Source organism: Marmota monax, unplaced genomic scaffold (assembly GCF_021218885.2).
Source record: "Marmota monax isolate L192 unplaced genomic scaffold, Marmota_monax_Labrador192_F-V1.1 WCK01_AAM20220418_F8-fsc00006, whole genome shotgun sequence".
In the NCBI taxonomy this organism is placed as follows: domain Eukaryota; kingdom Metazoa; phylum Chordata; class Mammalia; order Rodentia; family Sciuridae; genus Marmota; species Marmota monax.
This window is the reverse complement of record NW_026693712.1, coordinates 4,289,287-4,316,206: the sequence shown is the minus strand read 5'-3', so window position 1 is coordinate 4,316,206 and position 26,920 is coordinate 4,289,287. Positions and strand designations below refer to the sequence as shown.

At 38.7% G+C, this 26,920-nt stretch overlaps 1 protein-coding gene across 1 annotated transcript in view; it reads left to right on the top strand.

Moving 5' to 3' along the window:
• Nucleotides 1-8,828: 8,828 nt before the first annotated feature.
• Nucleotides 8,829-26,920, top strand: part of Aldh7a1 (aldehyde dehydrogenase 7 family member A1) — a 38,446-nt gene continuing 20,354 nt past the window's right edge. The window contains exons 1-8 of the mRNA XM_046460125.2: nucleotides 8,829-9,055; nucleotides 11,147-11,200; nucleotides 11,804-11,869; nucleotides 19,091-19,171; nucleotides 19,486-19,609; nucleotides 23,248-23,380; nucleotides 24,176-24,220; nucleotides 25,138-25,215. Of these exons, the coding sequence (XP_046316081.1) occupies nucleotides 8,864-9,055; nucleotides 11,147-11,200; nucleotides 11,804-11,869; nucleotides 19,091-19,171; nucleotides 19,486-19,609; nucleotides 23,248-23,380; nucleotides 24,176-24,220; nucleotides 25,138-25,215 (773 nt within the window). The 5' untranslated portion in view covers nucleotides 8,829-8,863. The remainder of the gene's footprint in view (nucleotides 9,056-11,146; nucleotides 11,201-11,803; nucleotides 11,870-19,090; nucleotides 19,172-19,485; nucleotides 19,610-23,247; nucleotides 23,381-24,175; nucleotides 24,221-25,137; nucleotides 25,216-26,920) is intronic.

Below are 26,920 nucleotides of genomic sequence, written 5' to 3'. Positions count from 1 at the left end.
GAGAGAGAGAGAGAATTTTAATATTTTTTTTTTTAGTTTTCGGCGGACACATCATCTTTGTTTGTATGTGGTGCTGAGGATCGAACCCGGGCCGCACGCATGCCAGGCGAGCACGCTACCGCTTGAGCCACATCCCCAGCCCTCATAGTTTTAATATTGTTGGATGTATTTTATTCTAGTTATTCCAAAGTTTTTATTTGAAAAATCATCTTTAAATTAGAACCTGTAATGGTTTAGATATAAGGTGCCCCCAAAAGCTTTTTGTGAGGCAATGCAAAAAAATTTAGAGGTGAAATGATTAAGAACCTTAACCTAATCAATATATTAATCCCCTCATAGGGATTCACTTGGTTTTAATTGTAGGCAGGAAAGGTATGGCTGGAGGAGCAGGACACTGGGTGCATGCTTTTGTGATGGAGATATATATATATATCTCCATCCATGGGAGAGGAATCTCTGTTTCCTGGTGTTTTCCTCCACCATACTCTTCTGTCATGATGTTCTGCCTTACCTCAGGCCCCAAGGAATGGAGTCAGCTGACTATGGACTAAGACCTCTGAAACCATGATCTTCAAAATAACCTTTTTCTCCTCTAATTTCTCTTTCTTTAAATTTTTTAGTTGTTGATGGACCTTTATTTTATTTACTCATATGTGGTGCTGAGAATCGAACCCAGTGCCTCACACATGCTAAGCAGGTGCTCTACCACTGAGCCACAACCCCCACCTCCTCTAAGTTTTCTTGTTAGGTGTTTTGTCACAGTGGGAAAAAAAAACCCAAAACAAAAAACTGACTAAAAGAGAACCTTCTTACTGAAGTATAATTTACAAAATTTATAAGCTTTATATGTCCAATTCACTGAATTTTGATAAATAAATAAAGCATGTAAACATCACTACAGTTATGATAATAAACACTTCTGCTATACCAAAAATTTCCCTCCTATTTCTTTGCTACCAATCATCTCTCCCAATCTTCTGGCTCCTGGACACCTCTGATTTGCTTTTTGTCATCATAGTTTTGCTTTTTGCAGTACATCACATATATAGAGTGATTCAGTATGTCATCTTTGTATTTGGCTTCTTTCACTTAGTATAGTGCCTTTGAGATTAATCTATGACTTCATGAGAAATGACATACGGTTTTCCAAAGTGCTTGTACCATTTTGTATTTAATCAGCAATGAGTGAGTGAGAGTTTTAGTTGATTCACATCCTACCCAGCATTTGGTTTTGTCAATCTTTTTAATTATAGTCATTTGTATCAGTCAGATATCTTTAGAGAAAGCAAACCAATAGGATATATTTAGAGAGAGATTATTATGAAGAGATTTATTGTGAGAATTGGCTCACCTGATTATGGAGACTGAGACTTCCCACAGTCTGCCTTCTGTAAGCTGAAGACTCAGGAAATTCAGTAGCATAGTTCCAATTTGACCCTTGAATATCTCCTGGGCTTCTTGTCTTGCCATGGGATCTCTCCCTCTCTCATCCCCCCCACCATGACACCATTTACCATGTGAGACAACCAAAGGGGTTCTCACCAGAGCCAAGTCAATGCTGGTGCCATGCCCTTGAGCTTGTAGAATTTGAGTTAAATAAATCTCTATTTTATTTTATTTTTATTTTTTGGTACCAGGGATTGAACCCAGGTACCATATATATTATTGGTACCATATATGTTATTATTACATGATATATATGATATTTTCTCATCGTGGTTCATATTTTCATATTATTAATAGTATTATTTGAAAAGTAAAAGGTTTTAATGTTAATAAAGTCCAATTAACAAATTTTTCGGTCTTAAGAATACTCCGAATAGCAGCAGTTTTCATCTAAGAGAGCTGCTTTTCTCCCCCTGGAAAGGTGAAATTGGGTAATGTTCAATCCCAGGGGTGCTTTACCACTGAGCTACTTCCTCAGCCCATTTTTATAATTTATTTAGAAACAAGGTCTTGCTGAGTTGCTTAGGGCCTTACTAAATTGCTGGGACTGGCTTTGAACTCTAGATCCTTCTGCCTCAGCCTCTTGAGCTGCTGAGATTACAGGCATATGCCACTGCACCCAGCTAAATCTCTCTTCTTTATAAAACATCAGGCCTTGAGTATTTTTGTTATGGTAACAGAAATAATAGAAATATATAATAAAATAATAGAAAAATTAAAACACTGAGAACCAGGGGTGCTGATGGTGTAAGTCCCAGTCTGAGTGCAGGAGAAGACCAATGTCAGCTCAAGCAGGCAGAGAGAAAGAATTCTCCCTTTCTCTATGTGTGTGTATGTGTGTGTGTGTGCTCACTCGCATTTAATCACTGATAAATTGGATGTATCCACCAGGTGGTGGAGGGCACCCAACTTGCTTTACTTATTCTATCAATTCAAATGTTAATCTCTTCCAGGAAGAGCCTCAGACACATCCAGAAATAATGTTTAACCAGATATCTGGGTATGCTGTGATCCAGTGAAGTTGGCACATAAAATTAGCCATCACAGCATTTTAGTGCATGTGTAGTAGCATCTCACTGTGGTCTTAATTTGCATCTCCCTAATAAGTAATGATGAATATCTTTTTTATTATGGAGCAAGGGCTCACTGCTCCAAGGACATAGACGCCAATATTATGGCATCCCATTTTTGTGAAGAGAAAAGGCTTTATTGTATGGCTGACTGGCAAGTAAGCCAAGAGCTAAAAACTCAAACCTGCCTCCTTGATCAGTTGGTATAAATTTAGTGGAGGAATTTATAGAAAGGGATAGGGGAGAGGTTGCTTGTTGATTGGATGGCATAACTCTTCATAAAAGGCATGTTTCTTTTAAGAGGGGAGTTACATTCTGCCTAAGGGATTTTGAGCTTGCGACATCACTGATCAGAATAACTGGCTTCTTCTATACATGTTCATTTGTGCTTGTGTATGTGTTTTTGCATGAATTACTGGAGACTGAATCCAGGGCTTCACATATGCTAGGCAAATATTCTACCACTAAGATACATCCTCAGCACTTACCATTTTTTTTTTTTGAGATAGGATCTCACTAAATTTCCCAGGCTGGCCATCACCTTGTAATCCTCCTGCCTCAACTACTTTAAATCCTACCTAATTGGGATTACAGGCATACACCACATCATCAGCTCATATTCATTATTAAAAAACTGGTTCCATATTTTGCAAGACTCATTAGTGAAAGGCCTGGAGGCTTTTCCTGGAAAAAAAACCTTAAAAACTTTGTTATTTGTCACTTTCATGTGCTTATCTGACATTTATATATCTATTTTCTTTCTTTTGTGTGTGTGTGTGTGTGTGTGTGTGACAGAGAGAGAGAGAGAGAGAGAGAGAGAGAGAGAGAGAGAGAGAAAGATATTGAGAAACTAATGTGACTCCATTTAAAAAAAATAAATAAATAACAGCAGCTTCTACCTCAAGGCCTGTCCTAAGGAAGGGGGCGTGACCCTTGTCCCTGGAAAAACCCACAGAGCACTCCTAAGTACATACCCACCCTGCTGAGTTGTTTGCCTGTAAATAACAGGAGAGGCCTGTGGCGCCAGGTGTCCCTGACTCAGTTAGGCTAGGTGAGGACCCATAGCAACCCTAGCAACCTCCAATCAGCATGAGACAGGGAAAATACCTGGAATGCCAGATGACCCCCAAGTAGTTTATAGTGGTTGATAACATGTTGGGAAACCATGTAGTTTAGCACGCACACCCCTCGTGGCCTAAACCAATCAGTTCAAACGAACCCCCTTCTTGTACTAGCCAATCATCCCTACTCAACTTGTTCCCGCCATTGAATGTGCTAATCAATGTTAAGAGTTGGTGTTTGATTTTCCTGCGGTATGGAATGATTTGCTGTGTGATGTTGTGACTCATAGAGTATCTCCCCAAAATCTATAAAATCTCACTGAACAAAGGACCAGGACTCCCTCCCTGGAACCGCTGCGTCTAATGGTTGTGAGTCCAGGCTTGAGCTTGCAATAAAAACTCTTGTGTGCTTGCATCGGATTCGGCTCCTGGAGGTCTATTGGGGTCCCACGAATCTGGCATAACAATATTAAAACCAGGACCTTACAAATGCTAGGTGAGTATTCTTAACACTGAATTATATCTCAAACCCCGTGTATCTCCTTAGATAAAGAATGAAGTTTTTTGTCCATTTTTAAAAACTCAGGTCCTTTTCTTTTTATTGTTGTAAGCATTGCTTATATATTCTGGAGACAAGCCCTTTACCATACATTATTATTATTTTTTTAGTTATAGACGGACACAATACCTTTATTATTTTATTATTTTTATGTAGTGCTGAGGATCAAACTCAGGGCCTCACATGTGCTAGTTGAGTGCTATACCACTGAACCACAACCCCAGCTTATATATATTATTATTATATGATATATATGATATTTTCTCACCATGGTTCATCTTTTCATATTATTAATAGTATCATTTGAAAAGTACAAGGTTTTAATGTTAATAAAGTTCAATTAACAATTTTTTTGGTCTTAAGAATACTTTGAATAATAGCAGTTTTCATCTAAGAGAGCTGCTTTTCTCCCCTGAAAAGGTGAAATTGGGTAATGTTCAATCCCAGAGCTACATAGGCCCTAGAATACTGTTTTCCAGTCCCAAAGAAAGAACTTGGAGGACTCAGCAGAGAGGTTATGGACATTTTATTACTCACTCATTGGCAGCGGCAGGTCTACACCATACCTACAAGCAGGGGCATCTATATGTGATAGGTTGCATACTCACTATACAGGTGGCTTTCTTCAGATGTTTATGAGTACATCCCTTTACTTTACAACCACAGTCACTCTTCAGATTCTCTCCTAAAGACAGCAGATAAGGAAAGTGCCCAGCTCCCCCTCTCCTTTTCTTTGTTACCACATTCTTTTAGAGACTTTCTTATCTTCCTGAAAGCTATTCAAGGAACTGATTAGTATTTAACTCAACAGACAATAACAGGAAATGTTTTTTTAATTGTCACAAGTTGGGGACTGGGAATGTGGCTTGGTGGTAGAACACTTACTTAGCTTTTACGAGGCCCAAGTTTAATCCTCAGCACCACAAAATAAAAAAATAATAATAATTGTCACAACTTGATGCTAAAAAGAGTTTAGAGGCTTTTTGCTAAAACCACTTGGGCCCGCAAATGTAAAAACCTTGGCATCTTTGTCTCCATTTTGCATCTGTCTCCTTTGCTTTGAATGAATCGTGTTGGATTTCAGAAACAGTAGGTCTGATTAATAAGAATCGAGTCCCATGCAGTGGTGAATGCCTGTAATCCCAGTGATTCAAGAGGCTGAGGCAGGAGAATTGCAAATTTGAGACAAACCTCAGTAATTTAGCAGTTTAGTGAGACTCTGTCTCAAAAAAATAATGAATAAATAAAGAGGAGGTGCTGGGGTTCAGTCCCCAGTACCAAACGAAACTAAACAAACAAAAAACATCTTGAGATGTGTTAAAAAACTGCCCCCCAAGCATTGGCAACTTTCTTATCACGGCTGACAAGTGACAAGGCTCCATCTGACCAATCCTGAGATAATGATGGAATAGACCACAGATTGACCAAGACTGCTTGACTAAGCATATTGCTTGTCTATATAATCTAGGAGCTCATGTCAGTACCCCTGACGACAGGGCTAAGAATGCTGCCTGTTGTCTTCCTGGTACAGCTATCCTGATTAAAGTTCCTTTCCTGCTTTTCACCATTACTTATTCTGTTTGGTTTTTGGGTGAATGGCCACTCCTGATTTGTTGTGACCCACCCAAAGCGGGGCCTCTGGCATAAGTCTTTAGTAATATTATCTATAAATATTATTTATATTCTATAAAGCACAAAACAGTCTATCACTGCAAAGATTTTTTTTCTGTTTTTCCTTAGAAGTTTTAGTTTTATCTCCTACCTCTAGATGTATAGTCTGTTTTGAATTAAGTATTAGATATAGTATGAAGTAAGGTTTTTTCTTTCTTTTGCATGTGAATATCCAATTAATATGCCATCATTTATTGAAAGAACTACACTTTACTCATTGAATTTCCTTGACATCTTTATTGAAAATTGACCAACCATATATATGAGTGCTTTTTGGGGGGTTCTTTATTCTGTTTCATGGATTTTTTTTTTCCTTCAGTGCTTGGGGACCAACCCAAGCCCTCACACATTCCAAGCACATAATCTCCCACTAAGCTATACCTCCATCCCCCTGTTCCAGTGATCTTTGTCTACCACTATATTAATTTGATGGTTTTATTTACCATGAAGTCTCATGATAATTGTAAAGTTGTTATAAAATGTTTAAAATTTGGCAAAATTAAAACAATATACATTGTTTTGGTTATACTAGAGCCTTTGTGTTGTAGGGACAGATGAGGCAAGGCACCGAAGACAGCAGGAAACAGTTGGGCTGCAGCCAAGTTCAGAGGGCACAGCTTTTGCTGTAATCAATCAATCCCCTGAACCTGAGTTCAGGTAGTTTCAGAGTTTTTATACCCAGCATCTAAGGGGAAGGGCTCGGAAGTTCACAGTCTGCAGAAGTTTTTATAAAAGCAGCTTTTTCTTTCACTGTTTTGGGCAAGTTAACCCTTCAAAGACAACACCTGAGAAGGGGAGAGATTCTTCTCCCTTTCTTCCCTCCCCCTGCCAGCTGTTACCATGGAACCCAATCGGTAACTTCTCTTATCTTAGAAAGATAGACGGGCTGGGGTTGTGGCTTAGTGGTAGCGCGCTTGCCTGGCATGCATGAGGCACTGGGTTCGATTCTCAGCACCACATACAAATAGATAAAATAAAAGTCCATCAACAACTTAGAAAAAAAAAATATATATATATATATACACACACATACACACACACACATACATCTTTGTGAAGCCCAGCTCAAGGCCAGATGCCTTGTTAGCACATTTCAATAAATTACTATACTGGATATGTTTGTGAAAAACTAGTAAGGGGGTGTCCAGCACCTGGAGTGTTGATATCTTCCTGGCCAGTGGCCAAGTAAAACAGGGCAACACGAAAATAGGAAGTTTATCTATATTGAACTCTTTTGCAGAAACTCTTTTGCTGACAATCCCCAAATTAGCCATGGTGAAGATTTCTGGAGAAGCCCAGTTGAGACTTTTCTGTGGAGAAAGGGGGTGCCACTACATTTGCAATTCCATTTAAATTTTGGAGTTGACTTTCCAATTCTGTTATTTTGATCGAGATTGCATTGAATCTATAGATAAATTCAAGCACTGGAGAGGCTTTCTTAGTTTAGTGTCATTAAATGCTGGAATCTTATAGTATTAATCAACAACTCTTCTTTTGATTCTGGCTCATTAAACAGCTGGATAGACCCCAGAGTGTTGATAGGTGCCTGTAATCCCAGTTTCTTGAGAGTCTAAAGCAGGAGAACTGAAAGTTCCAGGCCAGCCTTGGCAACTTAGTGAGATCCTGACTCAAAATAAAATGAAAAGGGCTGGGAATGTAGTTCTGTGGAAGAGTGCTGACTGCAAAAAAAAAAAAAAAAAAAAAAAAAGAAAAGAAAAAAAAAGAAAAAAAAAGGGAAAAACAAAACAACAACAACAACAAAACAGCACCAGCAACACCACCTCCAAGTAGTTACTTTCCTAGAGAGAATGCAGCAAGTTGAGGATGTGAGCAGCTAATCTTTGCAAAAGACAATTTTCTCTGTAAAATTATATCACAGCATTCTGGTTGTAGCAGTTTTTTTTTCTTTTTTCTTTTCTTTCTTTCTTTCTTTCTTTTTTTTTAAAGAATCTGATTGATATGAGTTTACCTAGAACAACAGTGTCACTTAGTAATGGATCAACAAATCAGATTCTGAGTTTTTGAAATCGATAAGGTATCCTGAGTGGTGGGAATTCAACAATTTAATGCCGGGAGCCAGCAGATCTTTTCAGGTCATACTCTGCCTCCTGCCCAGCTATCTTTGAAAAACAAAGACAGCTAGCACTCACTGAGGATATCCTAAGTAGAAGTCATTTGTACCTATGCTTAATTACAACCCTATGACATATTTGACAAGTTGTTTAGAAAAGTAGAATTGGCCATGTGCAAACTTTGTTATTTTCAATAGAGGTAGTTAAAGTTAAAAGTCAGTACATTTAGAAGGCAGAAGATATATAGGGCTGGTGGGGATGTAGCTCAGTGATAGTCGCTTTCCTAACATGCCAACAAGGCCATGGGTTCAACCCCCAATATTGCAAAAGAAAAAGAAAAAAAAAAAAAAAAAGAAGACACAATGTAAAGGTAGTTGATCAAAACACATCTGTGTTTTTCAAAAGTAAGAGTATACTGAGGCAGGATATTTATTTAGAAGGAAATGCAATAATCTGGTATTTTTCATTTATTATATGACACTTAATTTGTAATTTACCCTCCCCCCACCAGAAAACTTCCCAGGCTACTTCAGGGACCAGGGACATCACCATGACTTGAGAAGTGGTTAGAAATGCCAATCTTCAGACCCCAGCCCAGATCTAGATTCAGAATGGGTACTGAACACCATGGTCAGAGTGACTAAACGCATATTGCAGTTGTCAAAGCTCTGCTCTAACCTAGTATACTCCAGAGGCAGCATTTTGCTGAACAGAATTCCTAGCACGTGTCCCGGTCCCTGAAGTCCTTCACCGGGTGGCAACCCGCCAATCTCCCCGCCCTTCCCTCAGCTGCCTAGTGTTGTTCCAAGCTGGGGTTAAACTCCGAGCTCCGCGGGAAGAAGGTCCTGAGCTTGCAGGCCGTTGTGGGGGCAGTGCTGGGAGGCAGGGCCCAGGCCTGCCCAATGGACTCTCGCGGAGGCTGGGCGGGACTCTTATTTCAGCCGCCTTCAAGACTGCAGGCGCGTCACACGTCCGGGACTCAGGATGTGGTATTTTGCTCGCGCGCCTTGTGTGAACGCTGCAAAGAACATCAAGCTTCTAGGACTTTGGAACAGGCCTGCTGCCTTCATGTCCACTCTGCTGATCAATCAGCCCCAGTATACTTGGCTGAAGGAGCTGGGGCTCCGCGAGGAAAACGAGGGCGTGTATAATGGAAGCTGGGGCGGCCAGGGAGAGGTATGCGGCCCCTGGAGAAATCTCTGCCGCTGGGGTTTGCTGGGGAGGCTGGGCAGGCTCTGCCTTACCCGACTCCCGCTGGCCCAGGCGGCGGTTGTACTGGATGGGACGTTTGGAAGCTACACAGAGTGCCTTTACAAGTAAAACCAAAACCAAAAATAGAACAATCCTTAGATTTTTAGGTCTTTGTGTACCGTGAAGATTCGAAGCCATTTTGGAGCTGGTAGGGGGCTAGATCCACTAATACTTAAAACCTTATGGCAGCGTCTTGCTTGGGATTTATAGTGAGACGCCACACACTTTGCTGAGCAGTTGATCTTAATTATGAGCATGACTGTAGCTCTTAAAAAGTAACGGTGTAGTTTTATGTTGTCCTTTTTATTGGTCTTTTCTTTTTGGTACTGGAATTGAACCCGGGGTACGTCCCCCATGAACTATGTCTCCAGTTCCTTTTTATTTTTGAGACATGGTCTCACTAAGTTGCTGAGGCTGACATGGAATTTGGGGTCCTCCTGCCTCAGCCTCCCAAGTGACTGGAATTACAGGCGTACACTACCGCGCCAGGTTTATGTCCTCTTTCTGAACTCCGGTGGACAAGGTTTTACTTGCTAAAATCGTGTGAACTTCTTTAAAAATGGGATTTCCAGCATTTCTCTATTACGCAGAGTTTGACACCGTGCCTGGCACCCTTAGTCTTCAAAAATATGTTTTATAGAATGCAATGAAAAGGTAAGGTTATTATGCTGCTTCCCCTCCCCCCCCCTTCTGGGAAAAATGTGGCCTACAAAAGGAAGCTTTTATAGGAAAATGTTATGTAACCTTCAGTTCAGGTGACTATTTAATAAATAAACTGCTTTGATAGATGAAATATATTTTTCATTTATCTGTGGCAGTAGGAGATGCAGGTGATTTTAATTGTTCCCCAGATTTCATTCAATGGTAGTTTCGTTTTTTTTTTTTTTCCCTAATCATTAAGCTCTTCCATTAAATACTCTCTCCTGATGGCCTTTTAATTGTACGTTGGTTTTTTTTTTTTTTCCCTAATCGAAACCTCTCCAGTTTGTGTGGACATAGGCTTTTGCCATAGTCATCTAGAGTTTACTATTTCATCTTCAGACCAGAGGGTGGGCAGAATAAGGGAGAGAAGGAATGAGTAAAACTTTGTTAGTTTGGTCTGATAATTGAAAAAAATTGAAATAACTTGTCACATTAAGGCCTTTGTTTGTATACCTAATATTTAGATGGCAAGGGTGGGTTTTAGGGAAAAGTGGTTCCTAATGAAAGGCCTATCTCTGTAGAGTCTGTGTTCCCCCCGCCCCACCTTTGTACTGGGACAAGTCCAGGGTCTCACATACATGAAGCAATTGCTCTGCCACTGAACTACATCCTCAGCCCTTTAAATTGTTGAGAGAGGATCTTGTGATCTTGTTCAGTTACCCAGGCTGACTTCTAACTTGTGATTAGTACCGGGGATTACAGGTGTGTGCCACCATGCTGTAGAGTGGTTTTGTCACAGGGCAACATGTCTCTGGATAGGGGTGTTAGGAAGGGAAATTTAACTCCGAACCAGCAGGGTTCTTGGCATATGTGACAGTAAAGACTTTTGGCATGAGCTAGACAAAGGCATAGACAGAGGTTTATTTAGAAAGTGGATACACATTCAAGGGACAATGCAGGCTATCTTGAGAGTGAGAAGCCCGGCCTTGGACTGGGGGTCCAATATTTATAGAAGGGCTGTATCAGTGGCTGGACTGGAGGTGGAGCCAGGGTGGAGCTGCATAATTTTGTGCCATTTTTCCTTGTACTTGCATAGTTCCCTCATTTACAAGGGCACGAGCCAAAGGCCTGTTGGTTAAAATTTACAGCTGTGCTTTCTGCATCTCAGTAGCTTATGGTTTTCTTTTAAGACTTAATTTCTCTCTCTCTTTATACTGAATCGGACTCATTTTAATTGTAACAATGTAAAGTATTCTATCTTGGACATTGTATCTGCTCCCTCTCCCCATGTTTCTTCTTCAGTCTGTTCCCTCAATTTGGAAGGAATTGTGATTTCTGTAAATAATGGTCATTTTTTTTGGGTTTTGTTTTTAGGTTATTACAACCTATTGTCCTGCTAACAATGAACCAATAGCAAGAGTCCGGCAGGTAAGCTTTTAAAATTCAAACTGTTCACAGGGAGTTTTTGCAAACTTTCTTTAGAGATAGAATCCTATTAGGCAGGTCAAGAGCAATACAAATATACAAATGCAAAGAATAAGGTGTTTCTGTTTCATTTGACATTAAAGAATGTCTGGGAGAGACTGTCTACTTTTAGGGTGGGTATGGCATGTCCTAGAGAAGGTGAACCCTAGAGAGGACTAAGGAGTTTCATTTAACACCTCAATCTCCTGAGGGTTTTTGTTAGAATATAGTTTCTGATTCCTTAAGTCTGGGTTGGAGCCTGAGGTCTTCGCTTCTAACACAGGTCAGGTGATGTGCTCAGATAAGACCAGTGGACCTTGCTTTGAAAATCAAGGTTTTAAAGCAGAACTGGAGTCCATCCTATCTTCCTGGGTTCTTGCCAGATTTTGAAAGCTTGGACTGTAAAAATCATCCTCAATCATATATCTCAGGGATATCCGGAGACTTTCCAGTTTGTATCCAAAAATGTCTCTGTGTTCTTGAAGAAGGTCATCACCTTCCTTTACTGTTTCCTTTTTCTCTCCTCCTAATTCTTTTTTTTTTCCCCCCTCCTAATTCTTAATGTAGGCCAGTGTGGCAGACTATGAAGAAACTATAAAGAAAGCAAGAGAAGCTTGGAAAGTCTGGGCAGATGTAAGTATGTTATTTGTGATCTAAAGCACAGAAGAGGTCCTTTCTTAATTGTGATGAGATGAACAAACATCTGATCAGCAAGTCACTGCCTCTCACTGAAACATGGGCTCCTTGAGGCTGTGATGCTGAAATTGGGGCAGCAATTTGTCTCCACTCAATTTCTGGGAATTTTCTGTGTTTGGCATTCATTGAATGCATAATTTTATTTGAAAAATAAAAAAAAGCTTTTTATTTAAAAAAAATTTTTAGTTGTAGATGGACACAATACCTTTATTTTATTTATATTACATTACATTATTTAATTTACATTTACATTATTTTATTCATTTACATTATAATATATTATTTACTTATTTTTTTAATGTGGAGCTGAGAATCGAACCCAGTGCCTCACATGTGCTGGACAAATGCTCTACCACTGAGCTACAACCCCAGCCCCTGAATGAGTTATTTTAAATGGATTAAAATTTTGTACTTATGCAGTATGGACTTGAGCTACAAATATTATCCTCTGAAGTTATAAGTAAGCAAGTAGAAAAAGAATGGAAGATCTTTTTAAAAAAATATTTATTTGTTTCTCTTTGTCCCTCCTGCCAGATTGACCTGGGAAGGATGCAGTAGGTCAGTATGCCTGGCCTCAAGAGCAACCACAACATCTCTTTCTCAGGGCAAGGGGTTGTAGGCAGAGTCTATCTTCCCAGTCTAAATCTCTAGCAGGGGTCAAATTAGCAAACATGAGAACTGTGTCTCGTCTGGGCGAGGCCACACTGACCCAGTGGGGGTGGCTCCTGAGGAGGGGAAAGTAAAGGAGAACAGGGATAGCTTGGATTTCTCCATTTCCCTTTGCCCTCCATCTTCAGAGTACTTTGTCATATAAAGGGGAGGCTATAAATGCCATCTTCTGAGGTTGTCCTGAGAGTTGAGTTTATTACTTAAAGTGCTTATAGGAGAGTCTGATATATAGCAAGTTCCAGTGTGTTATAAAACCATATGCTGCTGACATTGAGACTGCTGAGCCTCAGTGTTTTCTCTGAGTTAGTAATTGCAAAGGGAGTTGGGGCTGTGGCAGGTAGGAGGGGGCAGACTCCTGGGTTGTATACACAGTTGTCCTCAGCTAAGATCATCTTTCTGCAAAACATGGAAAACATCTTTCCTCTACTTTTATTCTGGATGTAAGTAGGCTGAGGGTTCCACTTTATGCAATAAAAAATAAGCAGAAAAATACCACTTATACAAGTTAACAGTTTCCTAAGTAAAGTTCACATATCTGAGTGATGTCCCAAACAGTATCATTTAAGATTACATTTTCTAATTGTAGAAATAATACATCTTATTAAAAAAAAAAAAAGATCTCCGCATGGTGGTACACACCTATAATTCCAGCTTCAAATAGGGAGGTGAGGGAGAAAGATTTCAAGTTTGAGGCCAGCATGGGCAATTTAGCAGGACCCTATCTTAAAATTTAAAAAAGGGCTGAGGTTATAGTTTAGCAGCAGAGCACTTGCTTATCATGCAAGAGTCTTTGGGTTTAATCCCTGGCATGCCACCCCCCACCAAAAAAAAACTTGTTGTTAGTATTCTTTTGCTGTGACAAAATACTAGAGAAAATCAACTTAAAAGAAGAAAAATTTGGGGCTGGGGTTGTGGCTCAGTGGTAGAGCGCTTGCCTCACATGTGTAAGTCCCTGGGTTCGATCCTCAGCACCACATAAAAATAAATAAGTGAAATAAAGGTATTGTGTCCAACCATAAGTAAAACAAGTACAATAAATATATTAAAAAAAAAAAGAAGAAAAATTTGTTTTGGCTTATGGTTTCAGAGGTTTCATTCCATGGCCTGCTGGCACCATTTTTTTATGTAAGTCAGAGCATCGTGGTGGGGAACACATGATGGAGCAAAGCTATTCACCTTGCAGTCAAGAATTAGAGAAAGAGGCAGGGCCCAGGTTTCTCTTTCAAGGGCATGACTCCAGTGATCTACGTCTAACTAGGCTCTAGTCCTAAAATTTCTCCCACCTCCCAATAGCATCACTAACTGAGAATCAAGCCTTCAACATGTAAGCCTTTGGAGGACATTTCAGATCCAAAGTGTAGTAAAATAATCATATTGGCCAGGCATGGTGGCATACTCCCTGTTGCTCAGGAGGCTGAGGCAGGAGGATCAGCAGTTCAAAACCAGCATCAGCAAAAGTGAGACACTAAGTAACTCGGTGAGACCCTGTCACTAAATAAAAATACAAAATAGGGCTGGGGATGTGGCTCAATGGTCAAGCGCCCCTGAGTTCAGTCCCTGGTACTTCCCCCAACCCCTGAATCCCAACCTCCTCAATACAGAGAGGCCATTTGAATTGTGTTTTTTGGTGCATTTTCTTCCAGGCTTGTGTATTTACTCCATAGTTGTGATTATTATACATATATATATATATATGGCGGGTGGAAAATTTTGTGACCTGTGTTATCATTGCATACCAGTCTAAAGTACTGTACAATTTTTAAGTTAATACATATACTTTAAAAAAATTAATACTTCATTTTTAGATTGGTTTTAGGTTTACAGAAATATGAACAGAAAGTGTATATTTCATGTTTATTCCTCTTCCCAGGTTTTTTGCAATATTAATATCTTGCATTATTGATGAGCCAATATTTCTACATTATTATTAATTAAAGTATATAATTTAGGGTTCATTATGTATACATTGTTTTGGATGCTACTGCAATGTCACTTTTTTTTTTTTTTTTGTGGTGGTGGTTTTACTAAGTTGCTCAGGCTTGCCTCAAATCTGGGATCTTTTTGCCTCAGCTTCCTGAGTAGCTGGGTAGATGTAGGTATAACTTTACTTGTCTTCTGACTAGAAGCATCTAGTGTATTACCCAGGGTAAATACAAGCAGTTTGGGGTGGGGGGACAGGAAGTTTGTGTAATCTTTTTCTGAACTGGCTTTTAAGGCTCTGCTCTTTGTGGGGGTGGTTGGTATCTGACATATTGGAGATCTTTCTTGAATATTGTGCTGTACTTTTTTGGATTGGACCTCATTAGTAGTCTACTCTGTGTCTAATGTGCCTTCTCATGCTGCTGATGCTTTTTAGATCTCCTAATAGAGTGGGGTTGCTAAGTGACAATAGGTCACTTTCCTAGGTGACAGTAAGAGAGCCAGTTGGCGGTCCTGCTAGTTAGAGTTTGAGTTAAGCAACTGAGTTCAAAGTTTAGGGTAGAATCTGAGCTTTTCCAGATTGCCTCTGGGGCTCTTGCTGGTAGGGCAGTGACTTAGAGAGGTAATGGATGCCTCAAACAAGAATAGACCAGAATTTGCTGCCCTTCTGTCTTCAAGCTTCCCTCTTGGATCCTCCCTCCTGGGGCTGCCTCCTTTCTGCTGGCCTTGCATGTGTTAGGACAAACCACTGTTTCATTTAGGTTTTTTTTTTTTTTTTTTGGTACCAGAGATTGCTTAGCCTTAGGTACCAGGGTTGCTTAGCCACAACCTCAACCATATATATAATCTTTTTTTTTTTTTTTGGTGGTGGTGCTGGGGATGAAACCCAGGGCCTTGTACATGTGAGACAAGCACTCTACCAACTGAGCTGTGTCCCCAGCCTCCTTTTTAATATTTTATGTAAATACAGGGTCTCATTAAATTGCTTAGGGCCTTGCTAAATTTCTGAGGCTGGCTTGAAACTTGTGATTCTCCTGCCTCAGCCTTCTGAGCTACTGGGATTACAGGCATGCACCATTGTGCCTGGCTCATTTACTTTACTTGAGTTAAGCCTGAGATTTTTTCAGAGGGAATATTCTTCTTAAGGGGAAATGAAATCAAAATATGAATATATGGTAAGGCAGTTTATAAAACCGATTTCCTCTTACCTAAAACCAACCACAGAGAACGTGGTCAGGAATACCGAGACTTGCTGCTTTGCTTCATGAGTCAGTTTTGGCCCAGTTTTTGCTCCTCTTCATCCCTGGTGTGTCCTTAGTTTTCTTTCATTTTGGTGAGAGTTGGAATCTCTCCCATCCCTTGAGGACAGGAACTGTTAATGAACCATTTTCTCCTAAATGTAGAAATACCAGATAACTGGTAGCTTTTTAACATGGGTATCTGTTTTTATTTTCCCCAAAGTCATTTTTTCTGTTTTAGGGGGAAGAACTGGGGATTGAACTCGGGGGCACTCAATCACTAAGTCACATCCCCAGTCCTGTTTTGTGTTTTCTTTAGAGATAGGGTCCCACTGAATTTTTTAGCTTTTGCTGAGGCTGGCTTTGAAATCCTGATTCTCCTGCCTCAGCCTCCTGAGATGCTGGGATTACAGGCATGTGCCACTGTGCCCAGCTCCCCAGTCCATTTTTGTATTTTATTTAGAGACAGTATCTCACTGAGTTGCTTAGTTCCTTGCTAAGTTGCTGAGGCTGGTTTTGAACTTGCAATTCTCCTGCCTCCACTTCTTGAGCTGCTGGGATTATGGGTCTTTTTTTTTTTTTTTTTTTTTTTGAAACGAGTTCTCGCCATGTCATAGGCTGCTCTCAAACTGTGGGCTCAAGTGACTTTCCCACCTCAGCCTCCTGAGTGCTGGGATTATAGGTATGCACCACCACTCATGGCTTCTCAAATTCTTACCTAATCTTTTCCTCAATGCTTTCAGTTCCCCACATATGACTATATTTGATGTTCATTCTACATGTGACTTCATTAGTGCAGGGATGAGGACAGTTGGTGCCTATCTGGGAGTCTTGCTAAGTTGATCTGACTGGCTTTGAACTTGTCATCCACCTGCCTTAGCCTCTATAATAGCTGGGATTACTTGGGAGTCGTAAGCCAGCATATCTGACTAGTTGAAACATTATTAAATGCAAGCCTTTGCTAGGAAATATATAGGAGCTGTGCTAATTTATTTAACATTACAAGTTCTTGTTTCCTGTTTATAAAAGAGTGCATGTATTATAAAAATGACAAACTTTTATTTTAGTAGGGTGACCCGCAAAACACTGGCTCCTCCTCTTAAATCATCCTTGTCCAATAGTTGCACTTGCATCTATCTGGATTTTCAAGTCAGAGACCTGAGAGTCATCCTTAGTTCTTCTATTTTCCCTATTTCTTGGACTTGTCTTAGATCTGTTCCATTAGTGTGTCCTGTTAGTTCTACTTCCAAAATTAGATCTGGAGTTCACTTTGTCTCCCTTGGTATCACTGTAGTGTTAAGACCAAGTCACTTTGATCTTTTGCCCTGGCTACTGTAATGTGTGTGTGTGTGTGTGTGTGTGTGTGTTACTGAGGGTGGAACCCAGGTCTTCATGCTAGGCAGGTGCTCTACCCTTGAACTATGTGCCCAGGACTTCTTAAAAATTTGACACAGCGTGTTGCTAAACTGCCCAGGCTGACCTCCAACTTATGATCTTCCTGCTTCAGTTTCCTGAGTAGCTGTGATTACAGGTGTGAAACCCTGTTCCCAGCTATAATATGTTCTTAACTGGTATATCCCTGCTTCTGTTCTTTCCCCTTCAATTTATTTTCTATTTGTCAGATAGTGATATTGAAAGATAAAGGAAATCATCTTATTCTGTACTTTAAAAAAATTAAAGATTTTTGCATTGTACCAGGAGTAAGATTCCAACTCCTTAAAAGCCTCTGAGAGTTTTAGATATACTGGCTTTCCAGCCAGCCCTTTTTGTTTTCCATGATCCCTCTTACACATTTTTTCCTTTCTCTGGAAGAATCTTCCTGTGGCTAAATGTCTCCCATTCTTCTGGTTTCAGCTTAAGTTTTACCTCCTTAGATATTTTCCCTGTGAACTTTTTAGGTAAAGCATCTTGTCCATTTACTCAGTGTGGTGAGTACATGAGTGGAGTACATGAGTGTCTTCTGTGTTTCACTATCTTTTCCCCCCCTTTATCTTTATAGCCCTGATGACAATTTGTAATCTCTCTCTCTCTCTCTCTCTCTCTCACCCTCGTACTAGGGATGAATCCAGGGGCACTTAACCACTGAGCCACATCCCTGGCCCTTTTGTTTATTATTATTATTTTTTAAATATATGACAACAGTGGAATGCATTACAATCCTTTTTACACATATAGAGCACAATTTTTTGTATCTCTGTATATAAAGTATGTTCACTTTAATTTATGTCATTATGCATTACTTTTTTTTTTGCATCACAATTTTTTTTATATATTTTTTAAGTTTTTGACAGACCTTTATTTATTTATTTATATTTGGTGCTGAGAATCGAACCCAGTGCCTCACACATGCCAGGCAAGTGCACTACTGCTGAGCCCCAGCCCCAGCCCAACATTAAAATTCTTTTTTTTTTTTAATATTTATTTTTTTAGTTGGACACAATATCTTTTTTAATTTATTTTTATGTGGTGCTGAGGATCGAACCCAGGGCCTCACATGTGCTAGGCGAGCTCTCTATCGCTGAGCCACAACCCCAGCCCCCTAACATTACAATTCTTAATACACATATGTACCACAATTTTTCATATCTCTGTTTGTATATAAGGTATGTTGACACCCAGTTCAAGTCTTCATACATGTACTTTGTATAATGATGTCCATCACATTCCACCATCCTTGCTAATCCCCTTCCCTTTCCCTCCCACCCCTTTTCCCTATCTAGAATTAATCTAATCCCTGGCCCTTTTTTATTTTTCATTTTGAGACAGGGTCTCATTAAGCTGCTTAGGGCCTCATTAAGTTGCTAAGGCTGGCTTTGAACTCACTATTCTCCTGCCTCAGCCTCCTTAGCTGCTGGGATTACAGGCATGTGCCACCATGCCCTGCAACAATTTGTAATATTTTGTTGTCTTTTCACCCCTGCAACTTCCAGTAGATATGAGCCCTATGAGTGCCTTGCATTTATTTTAGCTGCTGTGTTTAGCCATAGCACAGTCTTGATGTAATCAAAAAGTCTTCTTTGGGCTGGGGATGTGGCTCAAGCGGTAGCGCGCTCGCCTGGCATGCGTGCAGCCCGGGTTCGATCCTCAGCACCACATACAAACAAAGATTTTGTGTCCGCCGAAAACTAAAAAATAAATATTAAAAAGAATTCTCTCTTTCTCTCTCTCTCAAAAAAAAAAAATATTGAAAAAGAAGAATCCCCATCTTATTTAAAAAAAAAAAAGTCTTCTTTGGTGTGATTGTACTTTGTTCTACAGTGTACAAGTAGCACTGTTATAGACATGAATTTACCCTTTGGGTCAGAACACTAAAATTCTATTGTTTTCTTAGATCCCTGCTCCAAAGAGAGGAGAAATAGTAAGGCAGATTGGCGATGCCTTGAGGGAGAAGATCCAAGTACTGGGGAACCTGGTAATGTTTTGCAGTATATATACAATCCTTGGAGTAGAGAATAAAGCTGTCATGCATATTTGATATAAGATTGTGATTTTTGAGTTTATACGTTTCAAAATATTTTCTTTAGAGGAAAGATTAATGAGGTGGACAGTAAAAATTAAAGAAAATTCTTCAGTTTTAAAATTCTACAGAAAAAAGGAACAGATTTTCTTCAGTTTGTTTCTGTCACAAAATAGACATGAAATAATGTTTTACTTTTGCCCACCTCAGTTTAATGTTTAAAGTGTTAATTCTGTTGGAAAAATCCTGCTTGGCTTTTTAATTTTTAGGTGTCTTTGGAGATGGGGAAAATCCTGGTGGAAGGTGTGGGAGAAGTTCAAGAGTACGTGGATATTTGTGATTATGCTGTTGGCTTGTCACGTATGATTGGGGGACCCATCTTGCCTTCTGAAAGTAAGCCATATGTCAGTTAAGCTGAATGTACTCTGATAGAGAGAGCTCTAGAAATGCTTTGGATGGGAATAATTTGCAAAAAAGGAATTGCAAGTGGAATGTAAATAATGTGAGTAGGTCTTCAATCTTTCTAAGAAATGCAAATTAAGGCAAATAAAAACAAGAGATCCAGAACACCCTACCCTGACCTGCCTGCTGGGAATGGAACCTGGACCTCACAGAAGGTGGGTGCTAGGCAGGTGCTACCATTGAGCTGCATTCCCCACTCCATTTTGTTTTGCTGCAAAGATAAAACCCAGTGTGGTGAGTACATGAGTGGTATACTTTTAACACATCTAGAAATCAATTGGGAAATACACCCAGAGTCTTAAATTTGAAGTCAATTTTAAGACAAAAATTTATGCATAAAGGTGTTTAGCTGGTTGTGATGCATGCTTGTAATCCTGATGACTCGGGAGGCTGAGGCAAGAGGATTGCAAGTTCAAAGCCAGCCTCAACAACTTGGCAAGGCCCTAAGAAACTTAGTGAAATCCTGTCTCAATATAAAAAATAAGAAGGGCTGGGGATGTGACTCAGTGTGTAATCATGATGGTACAAAAAATAATAAATAAAAAGAGCTGGGGATGTAGGTTAGTGGTAAATTGCCTCTAGGTTCAATCCCCAGTACCAAAAAAAAAGTGTGCATTATAGATATCAATAGAATATACTAAAAATGACTTAAATGCCTAATTCTAAGGAAAACATTAAATTAATTTTGGTGGAATATTAGCATGTCTTAAAGATATTAATGAAGATTGTCTTCTCACCCCACACTTTTATTGAAAGATTGCATTTACTTATTTTTATTTATTCATTTTAAATTTTTTTTAAATTTGTTCTTCTTAGTTATACATGGCAGTAGAATATATTTTGACATATTATATATACATGGAGTATAACTTCCCATTCTTGTGGTTGTACATGATGTGGAGTTACACTGGTTGTATATTCACATATGAACATAGGAAAGTTATGTCTAATTCATTCTACTGCCTTTCCTATTCCCATCTCCCTCCCTTCCCTTTATTCCCCTTTGTCTAATCCAAAGTACTTCTGTCTTTCCTTCCCCCTTCATTATTGTGTGTTAGCATCTGTGTATGGGAGAAAATATTTGGTCTTTAGTTTTTGGGAATTTCTTATTTCACTTAGCATGATAGTCTCCAGTTCCATCCACTTACTGGCAAATGCCATAATTTCATTTCTCTTTGTGGCTAGTATACCATTGTGTATATATACCACACTTTCTTTGTCCATCCATTGAAGGGCACCTAGGCTGGTTTCATGGCTTAGCTATTGTGAACTGAGCTGCTATAAACATTGATGTGGCGGTATCACTATAGTGTGCTGATTTTAAGTCCTTTGGGTATAAACCAAGGAGTGGGATAACTGGGTCAAAATGATAGTTGCATTTAAATAATATGAATAGCAGAAAATCAGAAAAGGGTAAAAGATGAAAAGTTTCACTATCTATAACAACCCATGGAAAAGTGAACATTTTTGATTTCTTGTGTATCTTTTTAGAACTTTAGTTCACATACAGGTAAATAGGTGGTGTTGTTTTTGAAAATGGAAAATTATTCATTCTGTTCTGTACTTTTTTCCTACTTCATACATCTTGGAAATTGTTTCACATTTATATGGTAAGAAGCTTCCTTCATTTTTTGGTCACTATTTTGCTTTAAGGTTATTATAATTTAGCTGTGTTTCAAATGGTGGATATTTAGGGTATATTTAAGTTTTTCTATTAGAAACTATGGGGCAAAGACCAGCCTTGGACTTTGATCATGTTTTACTGATGAGAATGAGAGCTTATACATTGGTAATGTTTGCAGTGTTGATGGACCAAAACAGGTAACTGTGCATCTGCTTTGACAGTACAAGGGATTGAAATATGCTCAAGGGTATACTAGTGGTGATTTCTATAAGTGGTGGAATTATTGGGGTGTTACTATTTTCTGTATTTTATAAAATTTTCCTAGGTATTATTACATTTATAATCAAGAAAAATTTTTTTACAATAAAGTTTAATTTTTTTGGAATGTTGGACAAATTCCTTGCTTGTAGAGAGTTCAAGCCTTTTTAATTTTTTTTTAAAGTACAGTTTGTATTTATTTTTTAACAGAGAGAGAGAGAGAGAGAATTTTAATATTTATTTTTTAGTTTTCGGTGGACACAACATCTTTGTTTGTATGTGGTGCTGAGGATCGAACCCAGGCCGCACGCGTGCCAGGCGAGCACGCTACCGCTTGAGCCACATCCCCAGCCCTCAAGCCTTTTTAATTTAATTTAATTTTTTTTTGTACTTGGGATTGAACCTAGGGGCACCCCATCACTGAGCTATATCCCTAGCCCATTTTACTTTTTATCTTAAGGTAGGGTTTTGCTAAGTTGCTGAGGCTCGCCTTGTACTTATGAGCCTCCTTGTTGCTAGGATTATAGGTATGTGCCACCATGCCTGGCTAGAGAAGCCCTTTTATTAAGTGAATTGTTAATGACCTTAATTAAATGTATAAAAACAATTCTTACTATTCAAGATTAATTTTATGTCATTGAACACTTAAAAGAGGTTCCTCCAGTTTAAAAAGTTAGTACACTGTCAATTTGGGAAGTATACACATGCAAGCAAGAAACTTTTTTGATCTGTGACTGCTCTTGGTGTCTGACTCACCAATTATAATCTTTTTCAATCAGATCTATCTATCCATCCACACTTTTAAAATTTTGAGACAGAGTCTTGCTGAGTTACTTAGGCTGCCCTCAAATTTCTTATCCTACTGCTGGTGGCTGGGTAGCTGGGATCAGAGGTGTGCACCACTGTGTCCCAGCCTAAAGATTGTATTTAATACATAAATACTTCTATTTGTATTTTTAATTTTCCTGTAGTGAATGTAAGTCTTTGGTAACATATTCATTCAACATTAGCCTATAAATGATCCGCATTGTCTCGAATGTGAAAAGGATTGAAGCCCACTTCAATTGGCAACATTAAAAAGCCTTAAAAGGCACAAATTCTGTATTCTGGTCATGTTTTGTCTTTTGTGATCACATCTCTTAGGGCACCTCTTAACACCTCTCTGAAATTTCCTTGTCTCCAGATAGGATCAATAACTGCCCTGATGTATGTACTTCCTGTGAGTTTCAGAGATACAATGAGTAGCCTTATGGTTTATAAAGAATATTATAGTGATAAACACTTCTGTTTTACATTAAGAATGTACTCGTAGCTGGGCACGGTGGCACAAGCCTGTAATCCCAGTGACTCTGGAGGTTGAGGCAGGAGGATTGAGAGTTCAAAGCCAGCCTCAGTTAAAGCAAGGTGCTAAGCAACTCAGTGAGACCTTGTCTCTAAATAAAATACAAAATAGGGCTGGGGATGTGACTCAATGGTTGCGTGCCCCTGAATTCAGTCCCCAGTACCAAAAAAAAGTACTCATATCCAATGCTGTGTAAAGTGATCCATTACAAGGCACCTGGAATTTCTCCTGGTCTGGAATATGTACTTTTGTTCTGAAAATGAAAGATTTCAGATATTATTCTTATTAATTCATATGCATTAAATCACTGTGCTTGAGCATGTTCTGTATCTTCCCCCATCTCAGGACCTGGCCATGCACTCATTGAACAGTGGAATCCTGTAGGTCTGGTTGGAATCATCACTGCATTCAATTTTCCTGTGGCAGTGTATGGCTGGAATAATGCCATTGCAATGATCACTGGGAATGTCTGTCTTTGGTAAGATCTGCTCACTTCCCTGCCCAGCAGTAAGTAGGTGATAAAAGGGGTCATTTTCATGAACTATTAAAAACATTTTAAATATATTGAAATGTTTTCAATACTTACTCTTTCAGTTAACATTGTCATATGTGCTAGTCAGGAAGCACTGATTTTTAATTATTCCATATTTTGCCACTGTTTATGTGACTTAGTTTTTTGGTACAGTGCTGTCCCCCTTTCTCTTCCACCACCTTCATTTCTACCTCAAATGCATGTACTGTAATTCAATTCTCATGCTAACTACCCAGAGTTAGTGTTAGGCTCTCTGGCTTAAGGATTCAGTCCTTAGCAAAACTGCCAGTGCTTCAGATGTGATATCAAATGCTATCTTCAATTGAATATACTCAGATCTATCTATAAAACAAAGCATAGTTTCAAGGATTAATGATTTGGACCATGTTGCCAAAGAAACCCATACTTGAAGTCCAAATAGCTAGTTGTGTAGTTGATGGATTTCTGCTTCATTTGGTTCCCATAATTGGCAGAGGTTAGTGCAACAGATATTAAGCAGATAGGTTCAAAGTCAAGTGGTGCCATTGTTATGTTCATGAAGGTTTTGTGGACCCTTAGACCTCAGAGACACCACCTAAAGGATTGATTTCTATTTCAGTTACTAGATTTATTTTTGTAGAATTAGAGCTTTATCAAAGACTTTTGCTTCTGCTTGATAATAAAAGGTATTTGTGGTTTCCCTAAAATCAAATTTCCTCTCTCTCTCTCTCCTTTTTTTTTTTTTTTTTTAACTATGTCTAGGAAAGGGGCTCCAACAACTTCCCTCGTTAGTGTTGCTGTCACAAAGTAAGTGAGTGTGGCCTTCTTTTTCCTGGGTATGGCATAATCTTGAAAGGGTGATTGAAAGGTCCTGAGTTTTTAAATGATGTGAAAATGTCATATTTATTTAAGCATGGAATTTGGATAACCTTTTTCAACTTTGGTTGTAATAACATTTTTGTATCATTTTGCAGTTGACACAGCTCATTCAGAATCATGTCATTTATTTCTTTGGAAACATGCCAGATATTGACTTAAGTGTTGAACTCTTCTAGACATTTTTTTTTAATCACCTAGAAAAATAAAAACATCTTTAGTGGAGAAGAAGTAGCCTGGCAATTTCAGAGCTATATTTAATAACTGTTGAACAAAATTAATAGTTCTGTGTATAGATTTCTAGTCAGATAATATTTTTATTTCTTTTGCTTAATAGACTGCTAACAAAAAGAACTGATTGTATGTATTAATCCACTGATTTACCCAGTACTGTTTAAAAGGAATCTCATGTTTTGGTTAAAAAATTATTAGCATTTTATTCCTTTTTGAGAGCTTGTCAGCTTTGATGAGGTCATAAAATCAGCATTACAAATCTACAATCTGGAATAGATTGGGTGCTTTTCTATGTAGGGCTGCCATGTGCCCTTTGGCAGAAAATACTTAATGATTATTTGAACTGCCTGAGCAATGCTTTATGTCTTCTCTTTATGTTCAAAATGCTCTTTTTTTTCCTTCTTAAGATTAGTTTATAAAGAAAGAAGGAGTTCTGCCTATAAGTATTTGGAAACCTTATTTATAATATGTGAAGAGAAATTTAGTCTGAATGTTAAAAGGGTGGGAGAGAAACTTGGAAAAGGAGAGTGAAATGGTTGGAATTCATCCCTAATTTTAAAAATATGTCTTAAACTAAATTATTTTCTGTCTTAGTAATGGCTCTTCCTTTCTAGGATAATAGCCAAGGTTCTAGAGGACAACAAGCTGCCTGGTGCAATTTGTTCCTTGACTTGTGGTGGAGCAGACATCGGGTGAGTGAATTAGACGGAGACCATCCTTCTGTTGAGGGACCCCAGGTTGATCAATGAAAATCGTCTTTACTAGAATAACAAAATCCAGTGCTGCACTGGGGTTGGGGAAGAGTCCTTCTATAGAGCCAAACTTGGAATTACTCAGGAAATGGACCAGGTAATATGGAGATTGTTGATATTTCCTGGGGCAAAGGAGTGAGAGTTATTCTCTTCCCCAACCCACTCCTAGCGGCACCTGTCACCAGCCTGGTACAAAGGCAGGCCTTTTCTTCCAAGAGCATCTCATCACTCTCCAACAGCAGGTGGAAGAAAAGGGGACAAAAACTGAACATATGTCGCCTCTCCCCTATTTTTTCCAAGTTTTGCTGTGCCAAATGTTTAAAACTTTGCAAACATAAATCTATTGAAATTTCATTAGTTAAGAACTTATTCATGTAAATAGATTGCTTTTGAAGGTATAGAAAATAGTAGAGCTCTCTCAAGAGCATCCAGCCTTGCTGATCTCACCTTTTTTTTTTTTCTGAAGAATGGGTAGGGGTGAAATATAAACATTCACCAAGTCCCTCCACCCCAATTATCAAGCTGCGCTACATTAAACCCAGCTCACTAATATAGGGAATTATTACACCCTAGTGACCCATGGGCCAAGAAACTTTCAGAAGCATTAAAAAAATAGTTGAAATTTATTCCTTGTCATTTATTTATTTCATATTTATGTTATGGTTTTTGTTTTGTAGACAGTAATGGAACGTACATATTTATGTTTTGAAAGAAACTTTGAGTCTTTCAAGAACTGTTCCATTTTTAGTTTCTTCTTGAGGTAAGGGAGAAATTACCAGTTAATTTGTTTTAAAATATTTGGGCATTTTTTGAGTTATAAAATTGCGATGCAGGAATTTGTGGATGAGACATTCACATGTGAAAGATGACTTCACTAGTTATCCGCTTAAGCAGAATAAAGTGTGTGAATATTTTAGAATATTCAGTGTTATGGACCATCATCATTATCTTATTCCAAAACGGTGATCAGCCCAGAAACTCAAACTCCACACTCTAAACCCACTACCCATCATCCCCTCATTTCTCATCCCCTGACAACACTACTGGGCTTTCTATCTCTGGATTTGCCTGTTTGGGATATTTCATACAAATGGAAGCATATAATATATGACCTGGCGTATATATTTTGTGTCTGGCTTCATTTATATAGTATAATATCACAGCTTGTTTAAGCTAGAATTGGCCATAATTACTCTGACCCATGATGAAAGGTTGTTATTTCAGTATAGACTTTGATGAGGTGAGGTCTCTTGGGAATCAAGTCTTTTTTTTTTTTTAATTAATTAATTAATTAATTAATTTTTTAAGAGAGAGAATTTCAATATTTATTTTTTACTTCTTGGCGGACACAACATCTTTGTTTGTATGTGGTGCTGAGGATTGAACCCGGGCCGCAGGCATGCCAGGAGAGCGCCCTACCACTTGAGCCACATCCCCAGCCCCAGGAATCAAGTCTTATAACCCATACTGTTGGGGCTAAAAGGTTAATTTCTCTCTGACACTTTTACTATACTTCTACTTACTAGGTAATTTTTAAAAGGAGCAATAAGTTAGTCCTTTGTTCAAATAGTTGAGAATGTATTAGCAAAACAGCTCCCACATATACAATAAATTATGAAATATTATCTAAATTTCACTTAAAACA